The sequence below is a fragment of the Polyodon spathula genome, chromosome 24, assembly GCF_017654505.1.
Source record: "Polyodon spathula isolate WHYD16114869_AA chromosome 24, ASM1765450v1, whole genome shotgun sequence".
Lineage (NCBI taxonomy): Eukaryota > Metazoa > Chordata > Actinopteri > Acipenseriformes > Polyodontidae > Polyodon > Polyodon spathula.
The window spans coordinates 3,611,067-3,637,791 of NC_054557.1; the positions used below are offsets into that span (position 1 = coordinate 3,611,067).

Consider the following 26,725-nt stretch of genomic DNA (forward strand, 5'->3'; position numbering starts at 1 on the left):
AACAGCTCTCTTCAGCTGCCGCTCTTCACAGACTGAACTCATTGATAAAATGTAGGTCTTAATTCGACTGTAGCTACATCAGCATCGTAAAACAATGTTGAACAGACGTGTGTAATAAGACATCATCCTCTGGAATTGCTGTCTGCATTGATTCCGGTGAGCCTGTTCACTTGAAATGGTTGTGTGGGACTCAATAGAAGTAGTAATTCTCTGTTTTAAATTTTAATTTAGTTCTGGTTTAAAACACATAATAAAACACCAGCTTCAAACTTAAATTATACTTTGATATACTTATTGAATTAAAATTACTTATGTTTTACAAATAGGATCCTGATCATATCTATGATTAATAATACTACAACATGAGTAGAAGTTCTTTCAGATACAGTTACAGCATTACATCACAGTTTGAGTGCATTTTTGTGCTTCTGCACTGCAGTGTCCTGATGTAGGGGCATGTTTCTTTGGGTATAGGCAGTTGATGTCTTTGTGAAATTAATTAACCAACTCTAGAACATTCATTCTGTATTCATTTGTTTTGTTCCAAAAGTGACGTCCTGTTTCTCTGCCATGAATACAAGCCGTTGGAAAATGATTTTCTAGTGCAGTCAAGAGTTCACCTCGATATTTGCATAACACACTTAGAACCCCAACCAGGACCAACCACTAGCTAAATTCAAGAGGGAGGTTCTAAACTAAATGAAACAACCCTGTTTAAGCCCCCTGCAGCTGTGAGATGTGAAAATAGTGCCTTGTCCCGTAGGTTATACTGGCCCATTGAAAAAACGTGCACCCCTCTATAACTACAGCAAAAAGACTTACAAAACTGAAGGAGTTGCTTTGCGCCCAGTTCAATAATTCATCACACAGGTTTTAAGAATGAAAGAAAAGTCACCCCACTATCTTTCCTGTGAGGCTTTCCTGGTTTCTGCTGTAGTGCAATATACATTGTGACTGGTTTCTGCTGCAGTGCAATGTACATTGTGACTGGTTTCTGCTGCAGTGCAATGTACATTTTGTCTTACAGGTGCACAAGGGTGCAAGATGCATGCAGCTCAGCAGTCAGAACATGTGGATAGCTGTAACCGGCAAGCAGATATTTCAGGGATTGTTTGCAGTTGGAATTGCACACATTTATCATTTTCCTGTTGTTTGTTTAGTTTTCTAGTCTTTATTTTCATTTGGGTGACGTTTATCCAACTACAACACTGTATATTTATTCCCTGTGCAACATGATACTGCATCCCACCTGCCACCATCCTTATAAAATTCCCGTAATAAAAGCATAGCAAAGTGTAATAAAGTATAGTTAAAGCATAGAGCAATGTAAAGCCCAGAGAGGTACTGTATGGTAAAGCATATTAAAACAACAAATACCTTGCGATTTTATTAGGGCACTGTCACGAAGACGGCTGAAGTGGGGGACTTTCCGACCAGAAACAGGAAAATAAACAGAGAGAGATGGATTTTGGTGGAGCTGAGTGAATGGCTTCCCTCAGCATTTAATGAGTGAACAGAACAGACAGAAAATAAATGGTTGCAACAAACAAAAACAGGACATTGCACATTCACCATAATAAACAAACAAACAAAATGGACTAACATTAAACAAAACACAGTGAGCAGATATTTTACTTCTATTATTTATGATTACATTTATTACCTCCATCTCCTATCCTGTTCTCCACTCCCTGAACACACAACCCCGAGTGGGTGAAAACATGTAGCTTTTATGTAGCTCTACAGTGACTCGATTGCTAATCAATCATTCAATTGGAGTCACGGTACAACTGCACGTGAATTAATAAAGTGCAATTCCCCGTGCTCACATATTATTACTTTTTACTTGTACGTGAAGTGCTATGCAATCCTCGTGACAAAATACAAATATACATTTTAAACACTTGTGTTACACAGACCCGTTTATATCCCATGTACCAATGACTATATACCAACATTAACACACAACACGCAACATATAACAGAAAATACACACAGGGACGGGCACTTCATCACATAACCCCCCCTGTGCAAAGCACACATGGCCTCAATGGCCACCTCCCCCCTTAAAATCCCCAAAGTCTCGCTCCTGAGCCAAGAACAGGGACTTTAAGGGGTTGATGGGCGGCAATGTTGCCAGTAGCCAGGCTGCTACTGGCCATGCTGTCAGCAGACGTGCTGACAATGGGGCAAATCTCTCCTCCCACTGAACCACTGGCAGCGGAAATGCTGCCAATGGTACGGCTGTCAGCAGACGTGCTGACAGCTCCCAGACTGACTCCTTCAGCCAGGGCAAGTCCAGCAGAGGAAAAGCTGCTGGGGTTGGTGGTCAGACCCCCAAGATCTCTGGCAGCGAAACTGCTGTGCAGGAAGGTGGTCTCCTGACCTGTCCCCCCTTTATAGGCGGCAGCTCCCTCTGGGGGGACTCCAGCCCCCAGAACTCCTGCAGCGAAACTGCTGTGGGGAAAGGTGGTCTCCCTTCCTCTCCCCCCTTTTTCATAGCCGGCAACTCCCTCTGGTGGGGCTCTGGCCACACTGACCCCTGAAACCAAGCAGAGCTGACTGCAACCCCTGGCTAAGCAGTTCCAGCGACCCCAGGCGATGCAGAGTGACAGGCAACCCCAGGCGATGCGGCGCGACAGGTAGCCCCAGGCGATGCCAGGCAGGCATCCTTGGGCGAAGCGTGGCAGGCATCCTTGGGTGAAGCGAGGCAGGCAGACAGGACAAGCTGGGGTGTGGGTGTTGGCCCTCTTCTCAGCCACTGCGGCCGGGCAGTTCTTCCCTGTGCTTCCCTCAGCAGCCTATGCAAGGGCTGCTGAGCACCGCCAGCATCTAGTCCTGGTCCTTCTAGTGAAGGGAGAGGCAGCTCCTGCTCCTCTTCCCCTGATGGTGATGGAGGCTGAGGCAGCTCCAGCTCCTCTCCTCGTGATGGTGGGGGAAGTGATACCAGCAGGCATTCATCCTCCGCTGGTAGGGGAAGTGATACCAGCAGGCATTCATCCTCTGCTGGTGGGGGAAGTGATACTAGCAGGTATTCATCCTCTGCTGGTGGAAAGGGACCCAGCAGGTATTCACCCTCTGCTGGTGGACAGGGACCCAGCAGGCATTCACCTTTTGCTGGTGGACAGGGACCCAGCAGGCATTCACCCTCTGCTGGTGGACAGGGACCCAGCAGGCATTCACCCTCTGCTGGTGGACAGGGACCCAGCAGGCATTCATCCTGTGCTGGTGGAGGAGGCAGAGGCGGCTCCTGCTGCTCTGCTCCTGGCGGTGGAGGTGGTGGAGGCAGAGGCAGCTCCTGCTGCTCTGCTCTTGCCGATGGAGGTGACAGAGGTGGCGGCAGCTCCTGCTGCTCTGCTCCTGTCAGTGGAGGTGGCGGAGGCAGAGGCAGCTCCTGCTGCTCTGCTCTTGTCGGTGAAGGTGGAGGAGGCGTGTAGTCTCCTGGTGGCAGAGGTGGGAGTGGTGTGTAGTCTACCCTTGTTACAGGGGACTGGTGCAGCTCTCCTTCACTTGCAGGGGACTGGTGCGGCTCTCCCTCACTTGCAGGGGCCTGGTGTGGCTCTCCCTCCTGCTCGGGAGACAGCGGTGGGACCTCTCCCTCTGGCGCTGGAGACGGCAGCAACGGCTTCTCTCCCTCTGGCGCTGTAGACGGCTCCTCTCCCTCTGGCTCTGGAGGCGAAACAGGCATTCTTCCTCTGCTGGTGGAGATGGGAGCTGCATGTCGTCTCCCTTCAGCCCATTGAGGATGCAGGTAGACGTGGCTCCTCCCACTTGGAATGCAGCCTGCTGGGGCAGTCCCATGTCGGCAGCCAAGTAGTTTATCACCACGGCTGCTGGGTTCACGAAGGGCACTGGGTAGAAATGTTGTTCCCAGCGTTCCCAACGTTCTCCATCTCTTGCCCACAGCAGGTCAACAACCAGTGGGAGGTCCTCTCCGCTCCACTCCGGGTCTGACACCCTGTCCAGCATCTCCTCAGATGACGGGAAGGCTCTGTTTCCTCTCTCCTGGGATCTAGTTCTAGTCCTCCTCCTGCAATCGTTGCTGCCGCTTTCCTCTCCTGCTTCTCGCCATTTCTTTCTTTCTTTTTATTTTATTTTTTTGTAATACAAAAACACTTTTTTTCTTTTTTTTCCCCCACACACAAAAAAAACCAAACGTCTTTTTTTTCCCAAAAAAACTGCGGTCCCTGCTCTGGTTGGCGTCTTGGTGGTGCTGGTAATACCACGATGACACCACATGTCACAAAGATAGTCGAAGTGGGGGACGTCCGACCAGAAACAGGAAAATAAACAAAGAAAGAGATGGATTTTGGTGGAGCTGAGCGAATGGCTTTGCTCAGCATTTAATGAGTGAACAGAACAGACAGAAAATAAACAATTGCAACAAACAAAAACAGGACACGGCACATTCGCCAAAATAAATAGACAAACAAAATGGACTAACACTAAACAAAACACGGTGAGCAGATATTTTACTTCTATTATTTATGATCACAATTATTACCTCCATCTCCTGTCCCGTTCTCCACTCACCGAACACACAACCACGAGTGGGTGAAAACATGCAGCTTTTATGCAGCTGTACACTGACTCAATTGCTAATCAGTCATTCAATTGGAGTTGAGGTACAACTGCACGTGAATTAATAAAGTGAAATTCCCCGTGCTCACATATTATTACTTTTTACTTGCACGTGAAGTGCTGTGCAATCCTTGTGACAAAATACAAATATACATTTTAAACACCCGTGTTACACAGACCCGTTTATATCCCGTGTACCAATTACTATATACCGACATTAACACACAACACGCAACATATAACAGAAATTGTGTTGGCTGAATAGCAAAATGATGGTGTCATAAGGCTTGCTGAGTGGTGACATCAGATTATGAGATGTTTGCATTTTAAGTCAACTAAACATGAACACCAAGGGGTCAAAACCCCACAGTTGTTTTACATTTATTTACAGTGCTGAGAAAGTGAACCCCTTAGGATTTTCACATATTTCACATATTTCAAACCTAAAATGTTATTCGATCTTAATCAAAGTCCTAATAATAGATAAAGATTTAAAAACATGATACTTTTTCAGCATTTGTTTATCCACAAATGATTCAACATTCAATATCTATGTGTGAAAAAGTATGTGAAAATTTAGATTCAGTAACTTGTGGCACCCCCTTGAGCAGCAATGACTTCAACTAAGCGTTTTTCTGTAAGTGTTGGTCAGTCTCTCACATCGGTTTTGAGGAATTTTGGCCCATTCCTCCTTACAAAACTGCTTCAACTTGGTGACATTTAAGAGCTTCCTTACATGAACAGCTCGCTTCAGGTCCTGCCACAACATTTCGATGGGGTTTAGGTCTGGCCTTTGACTAGTCCATTTTAAAACGTGGAATTTCTTCTTGTGCAGCCATTCTTTTGTAGATCTGCTTATATGTTTAGGATCATTGTCTTGCTGCATGACCCACTTTCTGTTCAACTTCAGCTCACAGACGGATGGCCTGACATTCTCTTCTAGAATCTTCTAATACAATGCAGAATTCATAGTTGTGTCAATGATGGTAAGCCGTCCAGGTCCTGAGGCAGCAAAGCAGCCCCAAACCATCACACTCCCATGCAGTGTTTGGTTTTCGCCAAGCATAGCGTTTCTCTTTGAGGCCAGAAAGTTCTACATTTGACTCTTTTGTCCAGCGAACATTGTTCCAGACGTCTTGTGGATCATCTATTTGCTCTTTGGTGAACTTCAGATGGGCAGCAATGTTCTTTGTAGAGAGCAGTGGTTTCCTTCTGGCTATCCTTCTATGAACACCATTCTTGTTCAGTCTTTTTGTAATAGTTGAGTCATGAACACTCACATTAGCCAAGGCGAGAGTGGCCTACAGATCCTTGAATGCTACTCTGGGGTTCTTTGTGACTTCCTTGATGTTATTCCAGTTTGTTCTTAGAGAGATGTTGGTAGGATGACCGTTCCTGGGTAGAGCAACTGTGGTCTTGAACTTTCTCCATTTGTAGATCTGTCTGACAGTGGATTGGTGGAGCCCCAAATCCTTAGAAATGGTTTTGTAACCCTTTCTAGACTGATGAGCATCAATAATTGTTTTTCTGAGGTCCTCAGAGATTTCTTTTGATCGTGGCATGACGTGTTTTCACACACCTGTATGGTGAAGACCAAACTCACAAAGTTTCTGATCTTTGGGAGGCCCCACCCTATATAAACTCACCCCTGAATATCTACCTAATTATTTAAACACCTGATTCTAAGTATCCCCTTGAGCTGATAAAACCAGGGGTTCACTTACGTTTTCACATACCCTGAATCTCAATTACTCATTGTTTGTCTAATTCATGCAACATTTTGTTTCAAAAGACATGGAAATGGTTAATATAAACCTATTGAATATTTAAGAAAAGACTGGTTTTGATTCAAGTAGGCTATCATGGTAAAACTATGGAATTTCCATAATTATCATTGGGGTTCTCTGCACTGTCCAAATATCTCTGTTCACATTTGTATCTGTTTTTTTATCTTTTAGAAGTTCTCTTTGCAAATAACTACTTTGTCTATTTTACCCCTATTGATGTTGTCTGACTTTGACACAGTTGTAATGGTATAATAACAACTACTCTTAGATGGGCACACGTCTGGAGTTAAATGGCCAAGAGCTTCTGAATACAGTAAAAGAAGCTTTGTCTTAGTTGGTGTTTATCTTGGCGAAAGCTGAGTCCAATATCAGCATGAAGTTTTGACACCTACTCTCATGTAATGGAAATCACTAGATATTATGCCATTGTGTGTTTTACAGTTATGGCTAAAACCTTATAAAAGTTTACCACATTAAATGTGCACAATAATTTAGCAGTTTTTCCATGGTTATACAATGCATTTACCATAGTTTGCCATGCTTTTTTATATGCTTTACCACATCTATCTAATCTTTGCCATGCTTACCAATGCTTTACCATGGTTTCGCTATGCTTTTACTATAGGAACCTTATAAGTATGGGAACAGTGTCTGAGGGCTGAATAATGAGGGTTCCATGGCAGTCAGTGGATCTCCTGCAGTGAGATTGGTTTTGTAATGAATCACAAATGTGTTCTCCAGATCCTTGATGCACAATCACAATTTTAAAACAGCCCATCCTTTGGGTAGATTGAAAAGTAAAGATCTTGCTGAAAATAAATTAGGTAGAAAATTATCGTAGAGTAAACTAAAATGTTCTACTTACTGTTGCTGCCAATTTACTGCTCTCTAGTATCGCGTCACCTAAAAAATGTTTTTCTTGTGACCCTGGAGCAGTGTAGAGATACCAAAACGTGTGCCAGATACTTGTACATACATATTTATTTTTATTTTTAGATCTTTTTTACATATTTATTGTTGATCTATATAATATATCCATTTAGTTTAGTAGCCTCTGTCATATTAGAGCGATAATTTGCACTACACAAAAATCAAAAGCCGTAGTGTATCGTGACATATTGTATGACCACGGAGTGATCCGATTGATTATGATGGTGTATAATACCATAGGAAGATTAATTGACTGCATTTAGCATTATAAACGTTAGAGCATCAAATGCACCATATCTCACAGATGTTGCTGATTTGAACATTCATGTTTAAAAGATTGAGCCACAGTTGACGCAGTTTCATGCCATGAGAGAGAGCTGTCTAATTTCAAACAAGATAATATGCTGTGTTTGTGGTAACAGCTATAGGGAAACCTGTGAGTTAACAAGACATCCAAAAACAGCTGTGTATAATGGGGTAACACTGTGGAAAAACATGTGGAGAGCAGCTATTACTGCCAGACTGGGCAAACCTAAGAAAATCACTGTGATGGTGATGAGAACTGAACTGAAATATCAATCAAGCAGGTGTGCTGTGTGAAGAATGCAGTCAAATACTGTGTGAGACATTCTGCAATGTTGTAGAGAGATTACCCCAACAGCCTTTAACAGCCTTTCAAGTGCCAGCTTCCTTTTATACTGTTTGGTTGATCTGGCTTATGTTACATATGTCTGTGGCTGGCAACTAGAAATAAAGAGCAAATTTTGAACTCCAGGCCTTCAACACAAAAAAAGGATTTGAAAGCCTTTTTTTTTTTATTCCTAACAGTGTGATTTAGAGTTAATACTGTCTGGTCATTCGGGGGTTAAGCCCGTTATTCTTCATGGTACGTTAATGAGATGGGACTCCTGGAGGTGTGGCCACCGCACTGAATGTGCTAAAAGAGTATAATTATAATAACAGATAGAGCACAATAACAAACACACCCTCCATCTGCAGACCTAAATACTTGCAGACAGTGCATTCTGCCAGATACAATGGGAGACCCGAGAGCACCATTGCGGTAGCCAAAACTTTGGTTTACAGTTTATTGTTTACTCAGTAGCCCGTGCATTCCTAAGGGAGACATTCTGTCTTAAATTCACATTAGTTAGCTGCCAGCCAGCCTGCTATGCCTTCTCGATTCCATCGTGCCCCTATTGGTCTGTCTTGGAAAGCATTGCAATATATTGGTCTGTTTTCCAGCTGGTTTCCGCTATTCTTACGTCGTGGTTCTGTGGTCCAGAGTTATCATACTCTGGTGTCTGTCACATGTACTGTCAAAGCCTCTATTTCAGGTAGTGGCTTGTTCAGCACAAAACGTTATTCTTTGATTTTGTTACTTAAGTTTCATAATCAGTGTTGTCCAGTAAAAACAAGTAAGTCCATAAGACGTCCCCGGGGTAGTTACCTTTTCACTGTTGTATTGTGTTAAAGTCTGTCCACAGGCAGTTTAAAATATGTCTAAATCATGGTGCAAATACTTGTATCTTCATTGAATTTGAACTATATCTCAGGTCCCAGTGTCTGTGTGTCTGTCTGTGCAGGAGAAGCGGCGGCTTGCAATTCGGAATGCAGCCTCACAGTGGGAGACTCTAATTCATAAGGACAGCAGCACTGCAAAGAGCTTTCTGGAGCTCCCTGCTCAGAATGGCAGTAAGGAGCAGGTCAGTCCTGTCAACGGGACTCCCACTGAACTCTTCACAGAGGAGCCCAGGTAACACACTGCAGACACTCACAACCATGTTAACATCACGCTAGCAAGGCAGCATTTCCCAATGTTATAAAAACCATTATGATTAATCATGGTAAACCATGGGAAATGCTGTAATTAAGTATGGTAAAAGCTTACTATAATCAAATATGATACTATTAGTGCTTTATGATACAAAGATCCATTCCAAAGTGGTTGTTAGTCAGCTGCAGAATATGACTTTCCCTTATAAAAGTTGACCACAATACATTTGCATAGTAATGTTGCGGTTTTTCCATTCTTTCTCCATGGTCTACAGTATCTACTATATCTCTCCGTGGTTTACAAGGCATACCTGTGCTTTAACCTGCTTCCACTATGCTTTATTAAACTTTTACTATGGCAAACTTTTCTAAGGGTTGTCTGTATTATCAAAAAAAAAAAAAAAAAAAAACATGAACTGAGCCTTGCACAGGATTCTCAAACTTCTGTAAGGTTTGATTTCTTCTTAACAATAATCTTCTTCAGGTAAGTTCAATCAAAAGTGCTTTATTCAGGAACAAGTAGATCAAAAGTAAGACAGGATACAGCAGCAACAGCAGTTTAACTGCGAGTAAACTCACAGGTCTCACAAGATGGTATATGAGCAACAGAACTGCAAGTAAACATACAAGTCTTGGCAGGTGGAACCCGAGCAACGAGAAACTTGTTACAAGCATTAATATACTCATCGATTGCCTGCCCAATGGGTGGAACACCATCTATAGGGAGTGGTAATCCCCTACTTCCACCAATGAACAGTGTTGACCCCCTTTCATAGGAGGTGTGTTAGTAGTTTCTGTGACGCAATACCAGAAGTATAGCGCGTTAATTTTTTAGCAAAAGTTTGTGGTTTAGAACCAGTTACACCCTTCCCCATTTACAAGAATACAGAAGATGCACCAAACAGAAAGGCTTGCAGAAATGTAGAGATAGAGATTACCAGAGTGCAATCTAACACTTCCCGCTTGTCTCCCTCCTTTACCGTCAGAAGGAGGTCTATACCCAGGAACAACTTATGCAATAATTCAGTCATGTGGAATTGGCAGCCAGTGCCTGCACATATCAAGGGTCTCATAATTGAGAAATACTAGCACACTACCTGATAAAATATTCATATCAAATCTAGAGTTTATCCGATTTATAGCCAATTGCAATCTGGAAAGTGCTAAACGTTTGTGCAAAATTAAGGCAGTTATCATGTTCCTCATGTAGAGTGTGACAGACAGACAGACAGACAGATGCATGTAGGGACAGACACATTCAGGTTTTTTTTTTTTTTTTTTTTAATGAAGAACCTATCGTCATGGAATTCTCTTCTGGGGGCCTGGGTTTGACTCTGTCTCTCCACAAGTGAGTTTGCAGGTTTAAACCCAAGTCTCAGCTTGGATGTTTCAAGTTCATCATGCCATACCTGAAGTCCAGCCTTTGTAACACCTGAATGACACACATATGTTACATGACTGAATAACGCAAGGGGGTGTCGTATTCAAAGCCAGCACTGTGTCTAAAGTGATTGATAAAATCCTTTCTAATCTGTTGTTATTTGGTGTCTGCTCCAAGAGACAGGGTTTAGTGTGTCATTCTAACCTCTCCTCTTCTTCTCTCACCTCAAGGGGGTTAAGTCCAGCTGGCAGTGCAGAGAGGTTACCTGGGGGGAGAGAGGGCAGCGAGAGAAGGCCCCGAGCCCCAAGCAGACCCAACAGCCCCCGGGATGCCAGGTAACAGCACTTGCTTAGACACTTTGTTATCCCCAGTGAGGGATGTGCTCTAGCCTATCAAACATAATCAAAGTCCTCAAAATCTATTCTGAATTCACAGGCTAGAGAAGAAGCATCGTCTAGGGCTGCTTCACCTCATTGTGCTGCAACAACCTCTGCTGGTCAGCCACTGGATAAGGCCAGTCAGACTAGTAAAGCGGGACTTAAAACACGTGCTGCTTTGTGTGAAAAGAGGAAACTGGCAGCAGAAATGGAGGTTGTCTGTTGATATTCAGCATTTCAAATTGAGGAGAAAATTGAGTAAATATCATCAAGATCTGCAAATTCCCTATGGTTATGTGTTGCACAGTATCATCCAAGTTTCAAGTCACAACAATATTCTCAAGATGCAGTGACATCCAGCAACTGCTCTCTTGAAAGCATTCTATGCTGGAAAACTGTTTACATTAGTTGTTGCTAGTATTGATTTTCATCTTTCTGACTTTGACTTGGCTTGGCTTTTTAACCTTAGATATAACAGCATAAGGACATTTCTTAGCACTTAGTTTTTAATAATGGCTCTTGATTTTTTTTTTTTATTTATATTCCTGGTAAAAGATGTAAGTATCTTACTGACACCTGTACCGAGACTGTAGCTTCATTTACAAGGCTATATGACCAACAACAGTCAGTTAGAAGCACAAAAATACTTGCGTAATCAAGCAAACAATATTATTATTTTGCTATATGGTACCTAATGCCTAGAGTTAACCTCTTGGAATTATGTTTCAGCAGGGCAGCCATTGTAATATATCATATTGCTGCCAGGGGCCCAGTTTCTGTTATGGATTACTGTTGCGGTGTTGAATTTTTGTACCACATCCAGTTTGTGTTGGGTGAGCCAATTGTATTATTGTTCCAGCAGCACTGCCGTTGCTATATTACATCACTGTGGAAAGGAATAGTTCATCCCAGCACTGCTGCTGCTGTTACTATGTAGCTCTACACTATCCCACACAGGCTTTCCAGGGGAGCTGTTTGTTGCGAGTGTTACCGTGGTGATACTGTCTCAGGCTCTCAGTCTTGTGCAGAGCAGATTTGCAACAATATTGTTTTAACACAATTGTGATTTTTTAAATAGTTTTATTTACATGTCATGGATCATGAATCTGCTAGAAATACATTTATTAAGTTTTACTTCGGTGCATTTGGCAGGAGAAAGTAGAAGAGCTCATATCCCTTTTTAACGATTACACCTGGTACTACACTTGGTAAAATAAAGTTATGTTTGCTTCCCTTCCTATTGTACGTCATTTCACCTCAGCAGTGTCTTTAGGGCCACAGCTTCTTGCTGGCTATGATGTCAATCATTAGGGGAAGCACATTGTTGGTTACTCATAGGAAAGAAGGTCCTGAAGGGGTGGAATAGTTTCACTCTCCATGAAAGTACAAGACTATCTGAAACCATGTCTGCAAAAAGAGATTTCTTTAACCTAATGTAGAACCAGATGTCTTGAGAACACATAACGTTTCTTTCAAAACTAAACATTTGAGACCTAATTAGTGAATAGATGTGCATGGGGTAGGAAATGTTTAAAATTATTTTGCTAGCTACAGTCATTAAGTAAAATAGGTGAGAAGGGTGCAGGGTTCAGGCAGATTGGCAGGGATGGATTGTGTGTATGTGTATTGGGTGGCTGGGGTGCCTGTATTTGTTTTTGGATGGTTGGGTTGCCTGTGGCAGTCATTGCCATGTCTGTTCTCTAGATAGTACATACAGATTGCATCAACCTTCTACTCTCTCGAAATGCACTGAAAAGCTGTTTCTGGTCTGTGTTTATTTTTTGAATGCTAGAAAATGAAATGCTGTGAGCTGCCATGACTCCTCTCAACAGGGCACAGCTTCCCATGCTACAGCCAGAACTCCCCATTGCATTCCAATACAAACTTCCTCCCTCTGCATCTCTGCACACATCTGCAACATCTGAGATAAGACAGTAATGTTACAGCCCAGTTTCATGTTATTATTCTATTAGACTGACATTGCATTGCCAACATAGCAGGGTCATAGTGAACTGGGTGGATTGATATTTTGGACACCCATCCGTCTTGTAAGTTTGGGCTGAACACTGGCGTCTGTCTCTGTCATTCCAGCTCCTGTGGACCAAGAGGAGTTACGTCAACAACTGCCGCCAATTATTTAGATTTTGTTGGATAGCCTTGCTATTGATATGAAGGTTGTTTGTCAAAAGCTGTTTTTGCTTACTTCAGACACATTCTCACTATGTGGGGCATTATTTGCTCCACTTGGGCCGGATTGATCCATAAAGTCCATCCATCTTTGTCTGACAACTTTTCAAGCAATTCTTTCCAGGGGACATTTTGAAGCAATTTTCACAACACAGCTCAAATCAAGCTTGTTTAGGTGTATTAGCTGGAACTTATAACAAGCTGAAAATTACTTGAAAATGCCACTAAAGCAAGGTGCTTCATAGGTTGTCAGAACAAGTTGCCCAAAAGTTGCCTGATGTTTTTGTTTTTTTACATTAAAGTTTAAAACATAATATCTGTTACTAAGGGTAAATGCATTTTGTGCCTTCTTCACAGGAATATGTTATACTTGCACTTCCTGAGTCATTTCACCTTAGCGGTGTCTTCTAGGTCGTGGCGTGTTACTGTCTAGGTCATGGCGTGTTACTGGTTGAACACATGTTAATTAAGAGGGAAAGAAACTTGTTTGTTATTGACAGGAAAGAAGCCAGTGAAGGGGTGAGGACAGTTTCAACACAATCTGAAAACAATGGTATCAAAGAGCTTTCTTTAACCAAGTATTGTACCAGATACCAGTTTTTAAAATAAAAAAATAACATGTGTTTCTTCTAAAAATTGAGTTTGAGACTGCACAACAAAGCTGCTTTTATTTTATTTTTTTTAAAACGGATTAATAATGTAAAGTGAACTGTCTTTAATTTAGGTCCAGCATACTATGAAAAAAAAATGTGTATCCGACCTGTAGTAAGCTATACACATCTGTACTTTAATTAGATAATAGCTCAAGTAACACATTGTACACTGAACAAAAATATAAACGCAACATATAAAGTGTTGGTCTCATGTTTTATGATCTGAAATAAAAGATCCCAGAAATTTTCCATAGGCACAAAAAGCTTATTTCTCTCAAATTTTGTGCACAAATTTGTTTACATCCCTGTTAGTGAGCATTTCTCCTTTGCCAAGATAACCCATCCACCTGACAGGTGTGGCATATCAAGAAGCTGATTAAACAGCATGATCATTACACAGGTGCACCTTGTGCTGGGGACAATAAAAGGCCACTCTAAAATGTGCAGTTTTGTCACACAACACAATGCCAGACCACATGTAACCACAACAGCCCAGATCTTCCACATCTGGCTTCTTCATGCGGGATCGTCTGCCACCAGCCACTCAGACAGCTGATGAAACTATGGTTTTGCACAACTGAAGAATTTCTACACAAATTGTCAGAAACCGTCTCAGGGAAGCTCGTCTGCTTGCTCGTCGTCCTCACCAGGGTCTTGACCTTACTGCAGTTCGGTGTAGTAACCAACTTCAGTAGGCAAATGCTCACCTTTGATGACCACTGGCACACTGGAGAAGTGTGCTGTTCACAGATGAATCCCGATTTCAACTGTACTGGGCAGATGGCAGACAGCATGTATGACGTTGTGTTGGCGAGTGGCTTTCTGATGTCAACGTTGTGAACAGAATGCCCCATGGTGGCGGTGGGGTTATGGTGTGGGCAGGCATAAGCTACAGACAATGAACACAATTGCATTTTATCGATGGCAATTTGAATGTGCAGAGATACCGTGATGAGATCCTGAGGCCCATTGTCGTGCCATTCATCCTCTGCCATCACCTCATGTTTCAGCATGATAATGCACGGCCCCATGTCGCAAGGATCTGTACATAACTCCTGGAAGCTGCAAATGTCCCATTTCTTCCATGGTCTGCATACTCACCAGTAAAATCATTGCATGTTGCGTTTACATTTTTGTTCAGTGTAGTTAGCCTACACAACTTTGTCTCACACTACAATTAAATGAAGCGTCCAATACAAAATGAATAGATCTTAATTAGAATAGTACATTTCAGTACTTCAAAATACAATAGAACCTAAATTGCGCACAGTAAAACAAGACTTTTCATTTATAGCAATTAATCATGTTTCCAAGTTTGTTGTTACAATGTATAACATCAAGTACTGTACTACATCAATTCCAGCTTTTACAAAGGGCCTGATCCCAAACTAAAAAAACCTCTAACAGTCACCTTTGATTACGTTCTGGAGGAAAGTAGCATTATGACTGCTGTAGCTTTTAAGGAAATGATGGCTGATTTACAGGGCCATTATTGTAAGTCCCGGAGAGGGAGAGAGAGAGCTGTCACTGAAATGCTGTTGAGCAAGGAAATGTGTTTAATTCATTGCAGCAGGTGCTACATCCCACCTCATATATCAGCCTTCTCTTTGTTTAAAAGCCTTTGAATAAGGGAGGTAGAGCATTCCTTTCACCATGCACTGGAGAAATTCCTTTTGCGTTATGCTGTCATAAAGGTATAAAGTGTCATTGGTGGCAGTCACAACGACGGCTGTAGTGGGTGACATCAGACTAGAACCAGGAACCAACAAATAAATAACAGAGAGGTGGAGTTTAGTGAAGCTGGGTGATTGTTTGCGCTCAGCATTTAATACTGAAACAGGCAGAAAATAAAAGGTTGTAAAAGACAAACAAAACACTGGCCACGGCACTTTAGCCAAAATAAAGAGACAAACAGAACGGACTACACAGACAAACAGGATGAGCTGAAATTATTATATCTATTACTATTACCTCCGTCTCCAATCCCGTTCTCCACTAACCAAACACACAACCACGAGTGAGTGAAAACATGCTGCTTTTATGCAGCTGTACCGAGACTCAATTGCTAATCAATCATTCAAATGGAGTCTTGGTACAACTGCACGTGAATTAAAAGTGCAATTCCCATTACACTTCAATATTGCCACAGTGGCCTATTTGTCTTCTGTCACTATTTTTTCCTACATTTCCATTTCTTCTCATTTCCAGATTAGATTCATTGTTATTGACCGTTTGTGCATTACATTCATAAATATAAGCAAAATTGTTGTATTAAAAGTCTATATCGTAAATTGTGGTTTCATTGGACTGGACGACATTGAACAATTTAGACACTTTTTTTGTATAATCCTTTGTACTCTTTTGGGACTGAATATGTGATTTATTTACAAGTATATATTACAGTGTACAAAAATCAGTCAGGTCACCTAACTATTTGCTATGTTGTTGTTGTATTTTTCTTCTATATGTCCAATTTTCTTCTGTAAAATGAAAACATTGGCCCTCGAGAGAAGTTTTAAAATACAATAATCCCTCGTTATACGAGCGTAATTCGTTCCTTGAAAATTGCTCGTTAGACTAAATCTTGTATAACAGAAATGAAATCCCTGTTTGTTCCCATGTTATAATCTTCGATTGGTTCTAGAACCCCAACAATTTCCTATTCAACACCCAAAATTCCCCTTAATAAAGGACAGAACGGTATCTAAATATGAAATCATTGAAATTCTGTATCAATTATTATAGAAATTAACCTAAAATTGTTCAGTAATTGACAAATAAACAATCTCTTGCAGTATGCACGAGTCCCCCACAAATAAAGACCAGGGCTGACACAGTTTTCTTTCATGTGCTTATCATAGTATTAGAAAATGTACGTTATTATAGTAAATATTAATAAAGTTGTAAAAACGCTAACAATAAATAACGCACAGTTATGAAAAAGAAAATTAAAAGAGAATACTAAATATGTAACAGAAATAAAAAAGCACTTCCTAAGCAAAGAAGAGATAGCAGAATTCAACTGACAACTACTACACACGCGAGAGAACACGAAAACGGTACAAAGACAAAGAAGGCTTACAGCGCTTGCTGGGATGGTGGTGGTGGTGAATGATGTGACGTACGCCTTGCGCAGATGCAATACGATCGGCCACTTGGCAAGCTCCCTTCCCTTCTGTGTCTCGTATATTTGAAATCTTGTATTTCGGTAGCTTGTATAGCGAGGGATTACTGTATATAAAATGCTTGTGAAAACAAATATTCTGAATATTTTAGCAACTGCGAGCTGCAATAGTTGGGAATTAGAAGTGCGGGATACTCAGCAATTTTTTTTGTAAGCGGTGCACATGTTTACAGCAATTAGATTAATTCAGTAATGTAGACAACATGGATTCTTGAATTAATCTAATTCAAACCAGCATGACCAATGAAAAATGTGCTTGAAATTCTAAAGTGTGATTAGTTACGTGATTGCTTGATGCTGAGAATAACAGGAGGGGGATCACAGAGAGTTGGGACTGTAAACAGGTATATATATGTGACAAAGTGGCTTGTAGTGTGCAGGTGTAGATATGGTGATGCAGTGCTCAAACAACAACAACAAACAGTGTTCACGGTCCAAACAGTTCTTTCATTGTTTTCACGGTTTGACACCATTAAATAATAATGCTGGCAACTACACAGCAATATGTAGCTGCACAACTAAGCAAAACAGGGTTTCATTCCCGAGATAATACAAGAATACAGGCACATATCCGCGTCCTTTCTTGTGGTGTTCCAGTGCTGGTGGTAATTACACAGTTGTTTTGTGACTAGTGCAGTATTTGGAATCCAGGTTTTAATGGAACAACGACAGGGTCCAGTTGTTAGCCGTCTACTAAATGCAAACAAACAGTGATTAGCAAAACAAATACAGAATGCTCACGGTTACTTTCGGCTTCATTCGTCCTTTACAGGTCTTTCCATAACCACAAGAAAGGAACAGATTGCTTTGCCGCATCCCTTGAAATACCCTCAGTCACTCCCCCTTCGGTGCGAGTCCAATCACGTATCCTCCAATCCGTGACTGACACATCACCTACCACATTAAGGTGATGACTTCTGGTGTTGTGGCTCTGCCCCCTTCCTGGATGACCAACTTCCAACTGACCCTGGAATGAACTATCAAACTATCCAGTCCGGGGAACACTGTTCCCTTTACACAGCGCCCTCACAGGTCCGGAGGGAGATTGTTGACTAGGATTCATTCACTATCTGTCACAGTACAGTATAAGGTTATATTCTTGCTGTCCACCTCAAATATATTTTAAAAACTGTTTGGCTAAAAGAGCTAAGTCTGCTTATACAACAGCGTGCAGGATCAGGAATGTATGAACATGGCTGGGATTCAAGAATCTGTCTGATTGCATTATAGATTTTGACCCCTGCATGTGAGACAATGTTACAATTTTGGGATTTTTCAGTTGCCTATAATAATGGTCACAGCATTGTACAGTAATACTGGTGTAAAAATACAGCCACAGCAATTCTAGACCAAAACTCTATAGGTGACATAAGGAGTCAGGAAACAGTAAATGAGAAAAAAAAAAAAAAAGAATTGTGAGGAGTGATGCTCGATAATGTTGTGATGCCATAAATTTGGCATTATTTAACAACAACACAGGAGAGGGTCTTGTTTTTTCAGTTGAAAGGTTAAAACTGGAGATCCACACGCTTGTGTCTCCCTCAATAGTTCATTTAGTTGATTTCCATTTGATTGGGTTTCCGATCTTCTGTAATTATTCCATAGCTTCTTCAAACCTGCCATCTGTAAGCATTCTGGGCAACAGCGAAAAGGCCTATAACTGCTTGCCTGGCTCCATTGTTAGGATGAGATAACTATTAAATCAAGTTATAATGTACACATAAATGTACTGTACTCTACCGTATCACATTCATTTCTAGTTACTTCAAGTTACAGACAAGTGTACAGTATATTCTCTATAGGAGTTTAAGCGGTGGAAACATTGCCAGACAGAGAGAATCAGCCTAGAATCAGGTTACTGGCAGCTCGCTGGCACCTTAGTTTGCAGTTGATTTATCTCACTGGCAGCTCAGTATGTACAAGGTGCAAGATGTTCCGAAGATTAGCACTGGCTTTCAACGTCAGGCGCCTGTCTCCTGCTCTCCGGGATGGATTAGAGCCATAAGATTTTCTCAAGATGTGTAAAGATAACCTCAGCAAGCAAAGCAACAAGTGTTGCCTCAGGCTACCTAAAGTACTAAGTGTGTGTCGGCTGGTTGATCTTGTGTTAAACAGTCATTTACACTTTGTTCTTTGGAGTGAAACAGAACCTCTCTGAATGTGAAACAATTCATCTCCCCATGAATTGTTTGGATCTGACCTTAGTGCTTCGAAAGCTGATACCATAAAGAACTAATACACACTGTTAATCCATTGCAATACCATGGCAGCACAGTAGTATCAGGTGTGCAGCGTTAGTCTCATATCCATTGTGTTGCCATTGATTGCTGTGGTGTGCAAAATGTTCTGCTTCAGTAAAATGTTAGAGCACCTGACAAAGTTTACAAGAAGTGCATTACGTTACCTTTGCTATTTTTCATATTGTCTGTATCACAGCGTTATATTTTTAAACGTATGAATGACTCTTTTGAAATGATTTAATCACACACATCATGGTTCATAAATCAATTGTGCAATACATTTCTCAAGACTTACTCAGGAACATTTGCCAGGAGAAAAATAATCTCTTCAAAGGATAGCAGTTATCCAGATCACCCACTCCCTCTTGCAACAATGCTGGTTTTCTGTTCCTGCATTAGTCACTCATTTCAATCAGAGCACCAGCAGTGTTGCAGGAGGGAGCATGAACTGGATGCACTGCGATGTTGAGAAGGAAAATGATGTTTCTCCGGCGATCGTTCCTGACTAAATGTTGAAAATAGTAATCTCAGTTATTTACCTACTGCATGAAGTGTGAATAAAAAAAAAAATCAAAACAAATCAGGAATATGTTAAAATAATAAATAATAATAATAATAATAATAATAATAATAATATAATAATAATAATAATAATAATAACAAAATGTTAGGAAACTCATAACAGAAAGATTTGTGTGATTATTTAAACCTATGTATGCAATGGAAAAAATATCTAAATATACATATGCTTATATATGTTTTATATATTCTGGGATTATCATACTACTTTTATTTCAATATACTATAATAAACTTAAAAAGCAATAGAGTTATTTGCTCCGTCTGTCAATAATTTCTTTGAACTATAGCTATCTAAACAATGCTTTGAACATCCTTTCATGATTTATTATTCCCCAGCAAAAGGGATATAGTGGAGGCACCCATTCATACTTTAGTTTCATATATGTTCAGAGGTATAGGATAGCAGATTACAGATAATAAATAAATTATGTTAGTGCAAATATGAGTATGCCAGATATTACTTCAGCTGTCCTATTTTTTATTTTTTTTTTATATTTAATTTAATGTGGTTTATTTTAAGTGCCCTGACGTCTTAACCAGAAACCTGGCGACCAGAAGAGATTCTTGATGTATGTGTCATACAATGTAGGTGTCAATAGGTGCTGAGGAATACAGTGCTAAACAAGTTCACACAAAACAAATTGTTAGTAAATTGGGGAAGATGATACATGAAGAAGCCCAAGGTAGAACAAATCTGACGTTTTATGGTGTGGTTCTCGTCTCTGTGGTTAGATCAGTTTCAGTGTTTAGTAGGTGTGTGCCAATTTCTGAGTCATTCTGAGTAACTTTTCAGTTGTTAGATATTATTAATATAGAATAAAACATGTGTTCCCTCAGTTGCCCTTGTTTATAGAATTATTGAGAACCAATCATTAACAATCAGTTTTTATTTCACTTTGCTTGTTACCTTTAAAATGTATCATCTGTCATGAAAATTCAAGGTGTTCAATTATTTAACCCCTCATTCTCATACATTTGATCAAAGGGATAAGGTACTCTCAGATTACCTCGGACATCCCAATACTTCAAAATCTCAAATATACGACAATATATAACAACTATGGTAAAGTATGCAGGGTATTAAATATAGACTAGCTAAATGAATACAGGAGTGATTCTGTTATGCAGTTCACAAAGTTACAGAATGTAATCAATCAGTGAAAATAAGGAATCGGACAGATGGTTCAATCAAAGAAACAATTAGTTTACTTTCTTAGAGCACCCTAGTCTATGGTGATGTTATGCAAGCAGGTTTATACTATTCAAACCAGTTCCTTGGAAGTTGGTTGAAGATTAGGTCATTTAACAGTGGAGCAAGGAGCAGTAGTGAGGTTGTCTGTGCACCTCTGTATCTCCAGCAGCAGTCTGCGAGTGTTATTTTATTCAAGGATGCAAGCTAGCAGCTTGTACACAAATCCACAGTTGGTCTAAGATGGGGCAGAGGCGATGAAATACAAAAGGGAGAGAACGTTTTGTCGGTTCCTGTCCAGTTTCACTGGCCAATGTGACTTTGTATCTTCCCGTAAAAATAAAGTCTCAAACTCATTCCCTCTTGGGTTAATTATTCCAAAGAACCTTCCTTTAATCAAAGCTTGGCATCAGCACTCTCCACTGTGTTAAAAGTAAACTTGACAAAGAAATACATATCCCAGTATTAAGTTAGGTGTAATGAAAGGTCAAGCGTATGTAACGAGTCAGTTGCATTCAATCACATTTTTCACTGATAGTACTCATTTTTAAATTACAATTGTGGGATTTTGTGTTTATTCAACATCTGCTATGAAGCTTTTGAATTATAGTATTTAACATGTCTAAACATGCAATATGCAGAGATGTAACAAAAATTAACCAAAGAAATAAAGCTAACCAATTATACCTTTAAAGGGAAGACAGCATTCTTTAACTTGTGTGAATACCTGCAGACAGGGCTTTTATGTAAAAGTGCATGAAAAGAAGCTACTAAGAAGAAATTGAGGTGCTCAAATTCACCACCACAAGAAAGGTCCTCTTTGGAATCAGGAGCTTCCCTGCAGAAATATCCTCAATAATTACTGTACAGCAGCTGAAGCCTTCACTGTTCTGGATAATGAGGCAGAGTGCAAGTTTCACAATTTCTCATTTAAAGCACTCAGTAGCCATCTGTAAGAGGCAGATCATGTGCACTGAAACAAAGTGCTACAATAGAAGGCTTATCAGTCCCTGGTCAATAGGTGATTGTGAGGCTTGGCTGATAGAGTTCCCCCTGCAGCCAGGTTCAGGTAGCTCTCCCATTCTGAGCAGACCCTCTTCGACAAAAGGGCTGGCAAAGACTTTGAGGGTTTGGAGTTCTGGCCCAACCTCAAGAGCTACATTAGAGAGATTATCTCTAATGTAGCTCAGTGCTGATAAACCAAGCTGAAAAGCGTGGTGTTAGTGCAGGGGTCTCTTGTGCAGTGCTGATAAACCAAGCTGAAGAGCATAGTGTTAGTGCAGGGGTCTCTTGTGCAGTGCTGTTAAACCAAGCTGAAGAGTATGGTGTTATTGTAAGGGTCTTTGGTGCAGTGCTGTTAAACCAAGGTTCCCTTTCAAGTACAAAATTTGACCATTACCAAATGGGTATTTACCTCCTAAAGCTAACTGCTACCCAAAATCTAAATAGATATGACAAAGCTGCTCAGCCGAGCCTCTGTGATGCAGTCATGCCCGCTCCGGAGGGTATAAATTACTCGCGCACAGATCTCAGCGGCATTTTTCCTTTCAAGAACTGACCTGACATTATATGTGATATTGAAAAATAATTGCTGTATTAATTTTACTAATTACACCTATTTGTGCACTACAGTCTGTTGCTTGTTACGCCCCGCTGTGGCCTTGTGCCCTGTGTGAAGCCAGCGGCTTGAGTCACTCTTTCCCAGGGATGAGCAACGTAAGTCGGCTGACTTTGTGCTTTCCCCCCAGACTGCAATAGGCCTGTGGGAAGCGTGTGCTGCGGCACACGTGTAGTGACAGCGTACTCAATTATGTGGACGACTGACTCATTTGTTCCTAGTTTCCAGCACAGGCAGACACCCACACGGAACTTGTCACTGGCTACCTTCAGCGGCTGGGCCTTAAGATGAATCATGTGAAGATTCATCTCATGCTTTCTCAGACAGCCTCCTATCTAGGAGTGTGTTCTGATGAATGAGATACAGGCATTCTCAATTACAAAAGCCTGCTTCTTTTTTGCAGAAGCCAGGACAAAGATTATGCTCCGTACCTATCCTCATTTTTGCTGAAGACTCTCGGGCATTTCATGTCAACCAGTCTGTGGAATTGAAGGGTTTCCATCCACCTCCTTTCCAGTCTGACAGAGCGGCAGCTACATATGCTCTGTCCAATGCGGGCCCTAGCGTATTATGTTGACAGGATTAAAAGTTTTCTTTTTGGTCTGCTATGGGGCGAAATCCCATGGTCAAGCCCTGTCTAAGCAGAGGCTATCCAAATGGATAGCAGACACAATCAGGATTGCCTATTAGTGAGCCAGCTTGCCCCCTCTAGAGAAGCTCACTGCCCATTTCAACAGGGGCATGGCAACTTCATGGGCTTTATTCCAGGGTGCATCTGTTAAGGACATTTGCAATGCAGTGGTGTGGACTACTTTCCATACCTTTACTACTGACTTAATGTCATGGATCCTCAAAACCCTGGTTTTGGAAGTACAGTTTTAAGGGAGGCTTCTCAGTCGACCCTAACAACACAGGCATTGAGGTGAGTTTCTCCCTCCATTTTTTAGCCCTAACTGCTTATTACTGAGGTTCCAAATGGTAATGACAAGGCAGCCTCGGCTTAGCCTTGTAGCATTCTGGTCGTGCAGCAATCTTGCCCTTGTGATGGCTTGAGTATACTGTTGGCTTGGGTTTACATACCATTAACCTTCAAGGTCGCTACATCCGTGATTGCAGCAGGCTTGAAGGAAAAATGATGCTGAGATCTGTGCGTGATCCATTAGGGATGGGCATGACTGCGTCACAGGCTCAGCTGAGCAGCTTTGTTACATCTATTCATGTTTGGGGTATTTAGGAAGTAAATACCCATTCGGTAATGGTTGCATTTCTATTTCAGGGAACCAGGGTTATGATAATAATGTTCTATCTGTGTACTTTTGAAGAACAGCAGGTGTGTTAGTGATACATTCCAGTTCAGGTCAAAATAATATTTCTCAAAAACAAGACTTCAATTCCCCAGTCCCTGTCAGATGTTGCATATCAGTAGATAAGTAGAGGTATTACCAAGAAGGTGGTGGAAAAGATTAATATTATGGGGTTGAGAGTGCGATTGAGGGAAATCAAGTGATATAGATTTTGTTCAATCTGAAAGGTATATTAGTCAGTAGCTGTAATTCCAATGCTTTGTTCACTATTGCTTGTCTTTGTGGGGTACAGCGCTAAATGTAATTGCTTGTCAGTTAAATATGTGGATGTGTTGGCTGAAACATAGCAATAATAATATTGTTCTATTATTCTGTTTTTGACACTGGATAGCTGTGTATGAGAAAAACAAAATCTAGAGTGGGCTGTTGCCTGAGTTATTATGTTACTGTATGGATGGCCAAGCTTTTTTAAAATGGCTGGCTGAAACATTTTCCCTTGATCTTAACCTAATCTCAGTGATCTCATATGTTCTTGCTATTAAACCTACTTTGAGACCTACATGTTTTTGATTGATTTAAAATGTATTTCTTTATTCTCTGCTATGTGTTGTAACTGTAACTTACAAATCTGAATTAAGTGAATCCAGAAAAGCAGGACAAGATTTCACATGAAATCAGAAAGAGATGTATAATCATTCACGGAGAGAAATGCTGCAACTAAAAAGTTAAAAACCTGCTTTTAAAGTTCAGCAATGTTCTGTGGTTCCAGCGCGCTTGTAGCAAAGAGTTATATGTGGCTGCTGATGTTGGGTACTTTTCATGGTCTTGCTCTATCCAAAGCAAAGTAAAAAGAAAACAAGTGCAGGCCATAAGGCTGCCATTGATCCACAGATTCTCTAGGTGAGATGAAGGAGCCAAATATGGAAGATGAAAATGAAAAAAACTAAGTTTTGTAGGTGGCTGGAGATCTGAAGACAAAGATGAAGAAATGAAGAAGCACTTCTTAAATATTTCTGTAGAAATGTGTCATTGTTGGAATCCTCCAATAAAAGTTTATTCGCCCAAGGGATGTAGAGAAGTGATCACTTCTCCTTTCCCTTCCTATTTGAAAACTGGACAGTTATTACATGAAGGTTACCAAGAGGACACATTTTGTGGGTCTTAAGGTCTGTAATGTGTCGCAAGTGACACATATTGGTTTAAATAGCCTCTGGGACGATGATGAGTGAAGATATCCACAAAACTGTCGCTTTAATCCTGATAAGGATAATTTACACCATGTCCCTAGAAAGAAGCAGATCTCAGCTTCAGAGATTCTGTAGATGAATAAAGATCCTAAAGAGTGATACTGCTCATGTTATGTAGTGTTATATCACAGTATAAACACAAGCCTGGACACAAGTTACTTCAGAAAGACACAGAAATTATAAATTGGCCATGTATCTAATTTAGTTGATTTTTGTTTATCATTGCACGTGTTTGTGATGTGTAGAACCGAATTTTGAAGTTAGACAAAGCTGAAAGATGCAGATCTAAGTGGTAGACAAACACTTTGCCCAATTACAGTCGAGAAAATACAATTTAAAGGGCACAATACTAGAAGCAGGAAGTAGTTTGCTTGTTGTGATAATGACACTATGTTGATTTATAATTCAGGACAAGCTCTTACAATCTTGGACAGTTCCGCTCCAAATGTTTGCTCCTGTAGGATGCAGCTGGCACATTAATACAGTACATCATCCCTTCAAACAGCAGTGCATCTTCCCGTCTTTCAGCAGCTGTCCACAGCTTGCAAGCAGCAGGCAGAGGGAGAGATGAGGAAGGGGCAGGTGCAGTAGTATTCTGAGAACAGCTCTCAAATTGACAATACAACGAGGGTAATACATAGAGCAATTAAGAAATAACATGAAATGTAACATATAAAGCTAAATAAAATGAAATGCAAATATAAAAACAAATAACATGAAAAAATCATTCTGAAACAAACATAGAGTGGCTTTTTTAAATTGTGAGGTTTATACAGAAAAAAACTTTATATAAATACTTGCAATCATAGTTGTCAAGGCTCAGCAGTTACCATGGACACGGTCTGAAGAGAAACGGAAGCTCTGACTAGCACTTTCGTATATAATTTGAAGTGAGTCATTTGGGAATTATAATTGCGATGGAAGAAGAGGCGTTTGTTTCTAAAATGCCTAAACCGTGCATAACAATTAAACAAACAACGCTGCAAAGAATTTGAGCATGAGGGGATGTGTGCAGCTGATGGTGACAAAATAGCGCAGTGAAGATTTTGCAACTGTCAGTTGGAATGGGAGTTGAAAGATACCATCGTTAGGCATCATTAGCTGTTTATTCCTTATGGGGAAAATGTGGCTTGTTTGTTTGTACAGTGTTTTGTATTTGTATGCTAATTCTTTGTTTTATTTCAAGTGGTGTGCACTGGAGCAAATGCTGTATTGGTTTTGAATGGTTTCGAATGAATGAATCTGCTTTGCTTAGTGTTTAAATACTGAGAAACCCCAAGCTTGTTGTATGCTGATTCAGTGCAATGGGATTGAACCTTTTTTTTTTTAAATGGGTAGATTGCAGTATGGGCAATTATGACAGCATCCGGGCAATTATACAGCATCGCAATAGTAAGTCAATGTATATATATATATATTCTATTATATTATATATATATTTTTAATATATTATCTATATAATATATATATATTTATATATATGGGACTTTTCTCACCCCCTGCCAGTGGGGGACTGTACGTTACCTTTTACTGCCACTAATGAGAAATTATAGTAACAAAATTATTTTTCTTTGCGAGGTCTGTTCATCAAAATGTTAAAGAAAATAAGATAGTGTTTAATAAAAAAGACATGTATGTACAGTGGCTCTCAAAACTATTCACCCCCCCTTGGACTTTTCCACATTTTATT

General features: G+C 40.6%; 1 protein-coding gene across 1 annotated transcript in view; it reads left to right on the forward strand.

The window, feature by feature from the left end:
- The window catches only part of LOC121299327 (leucine-rich repeat-containing protein 49-like), a 212,292-nt gene that overhangs the window by 140,731 nt on the left and 44,836 nt on the right, over window positions 1-26,725 (forward strand). Inside the window, exons 12-13 of the mRNA XM_041227018.1 lie at window positions 8,885-9,054; window positions 10,686-10,790. Coding sequence (XP_041082952.1) covers window positions 8,885-9,054; window positions 10,686-10,790 — 275 coding nt within the window. The remainder of the gene's footprint in view (window positions 1-8,884; window positions 9,055-10,685; window positions 10,791-26,725) is intronic.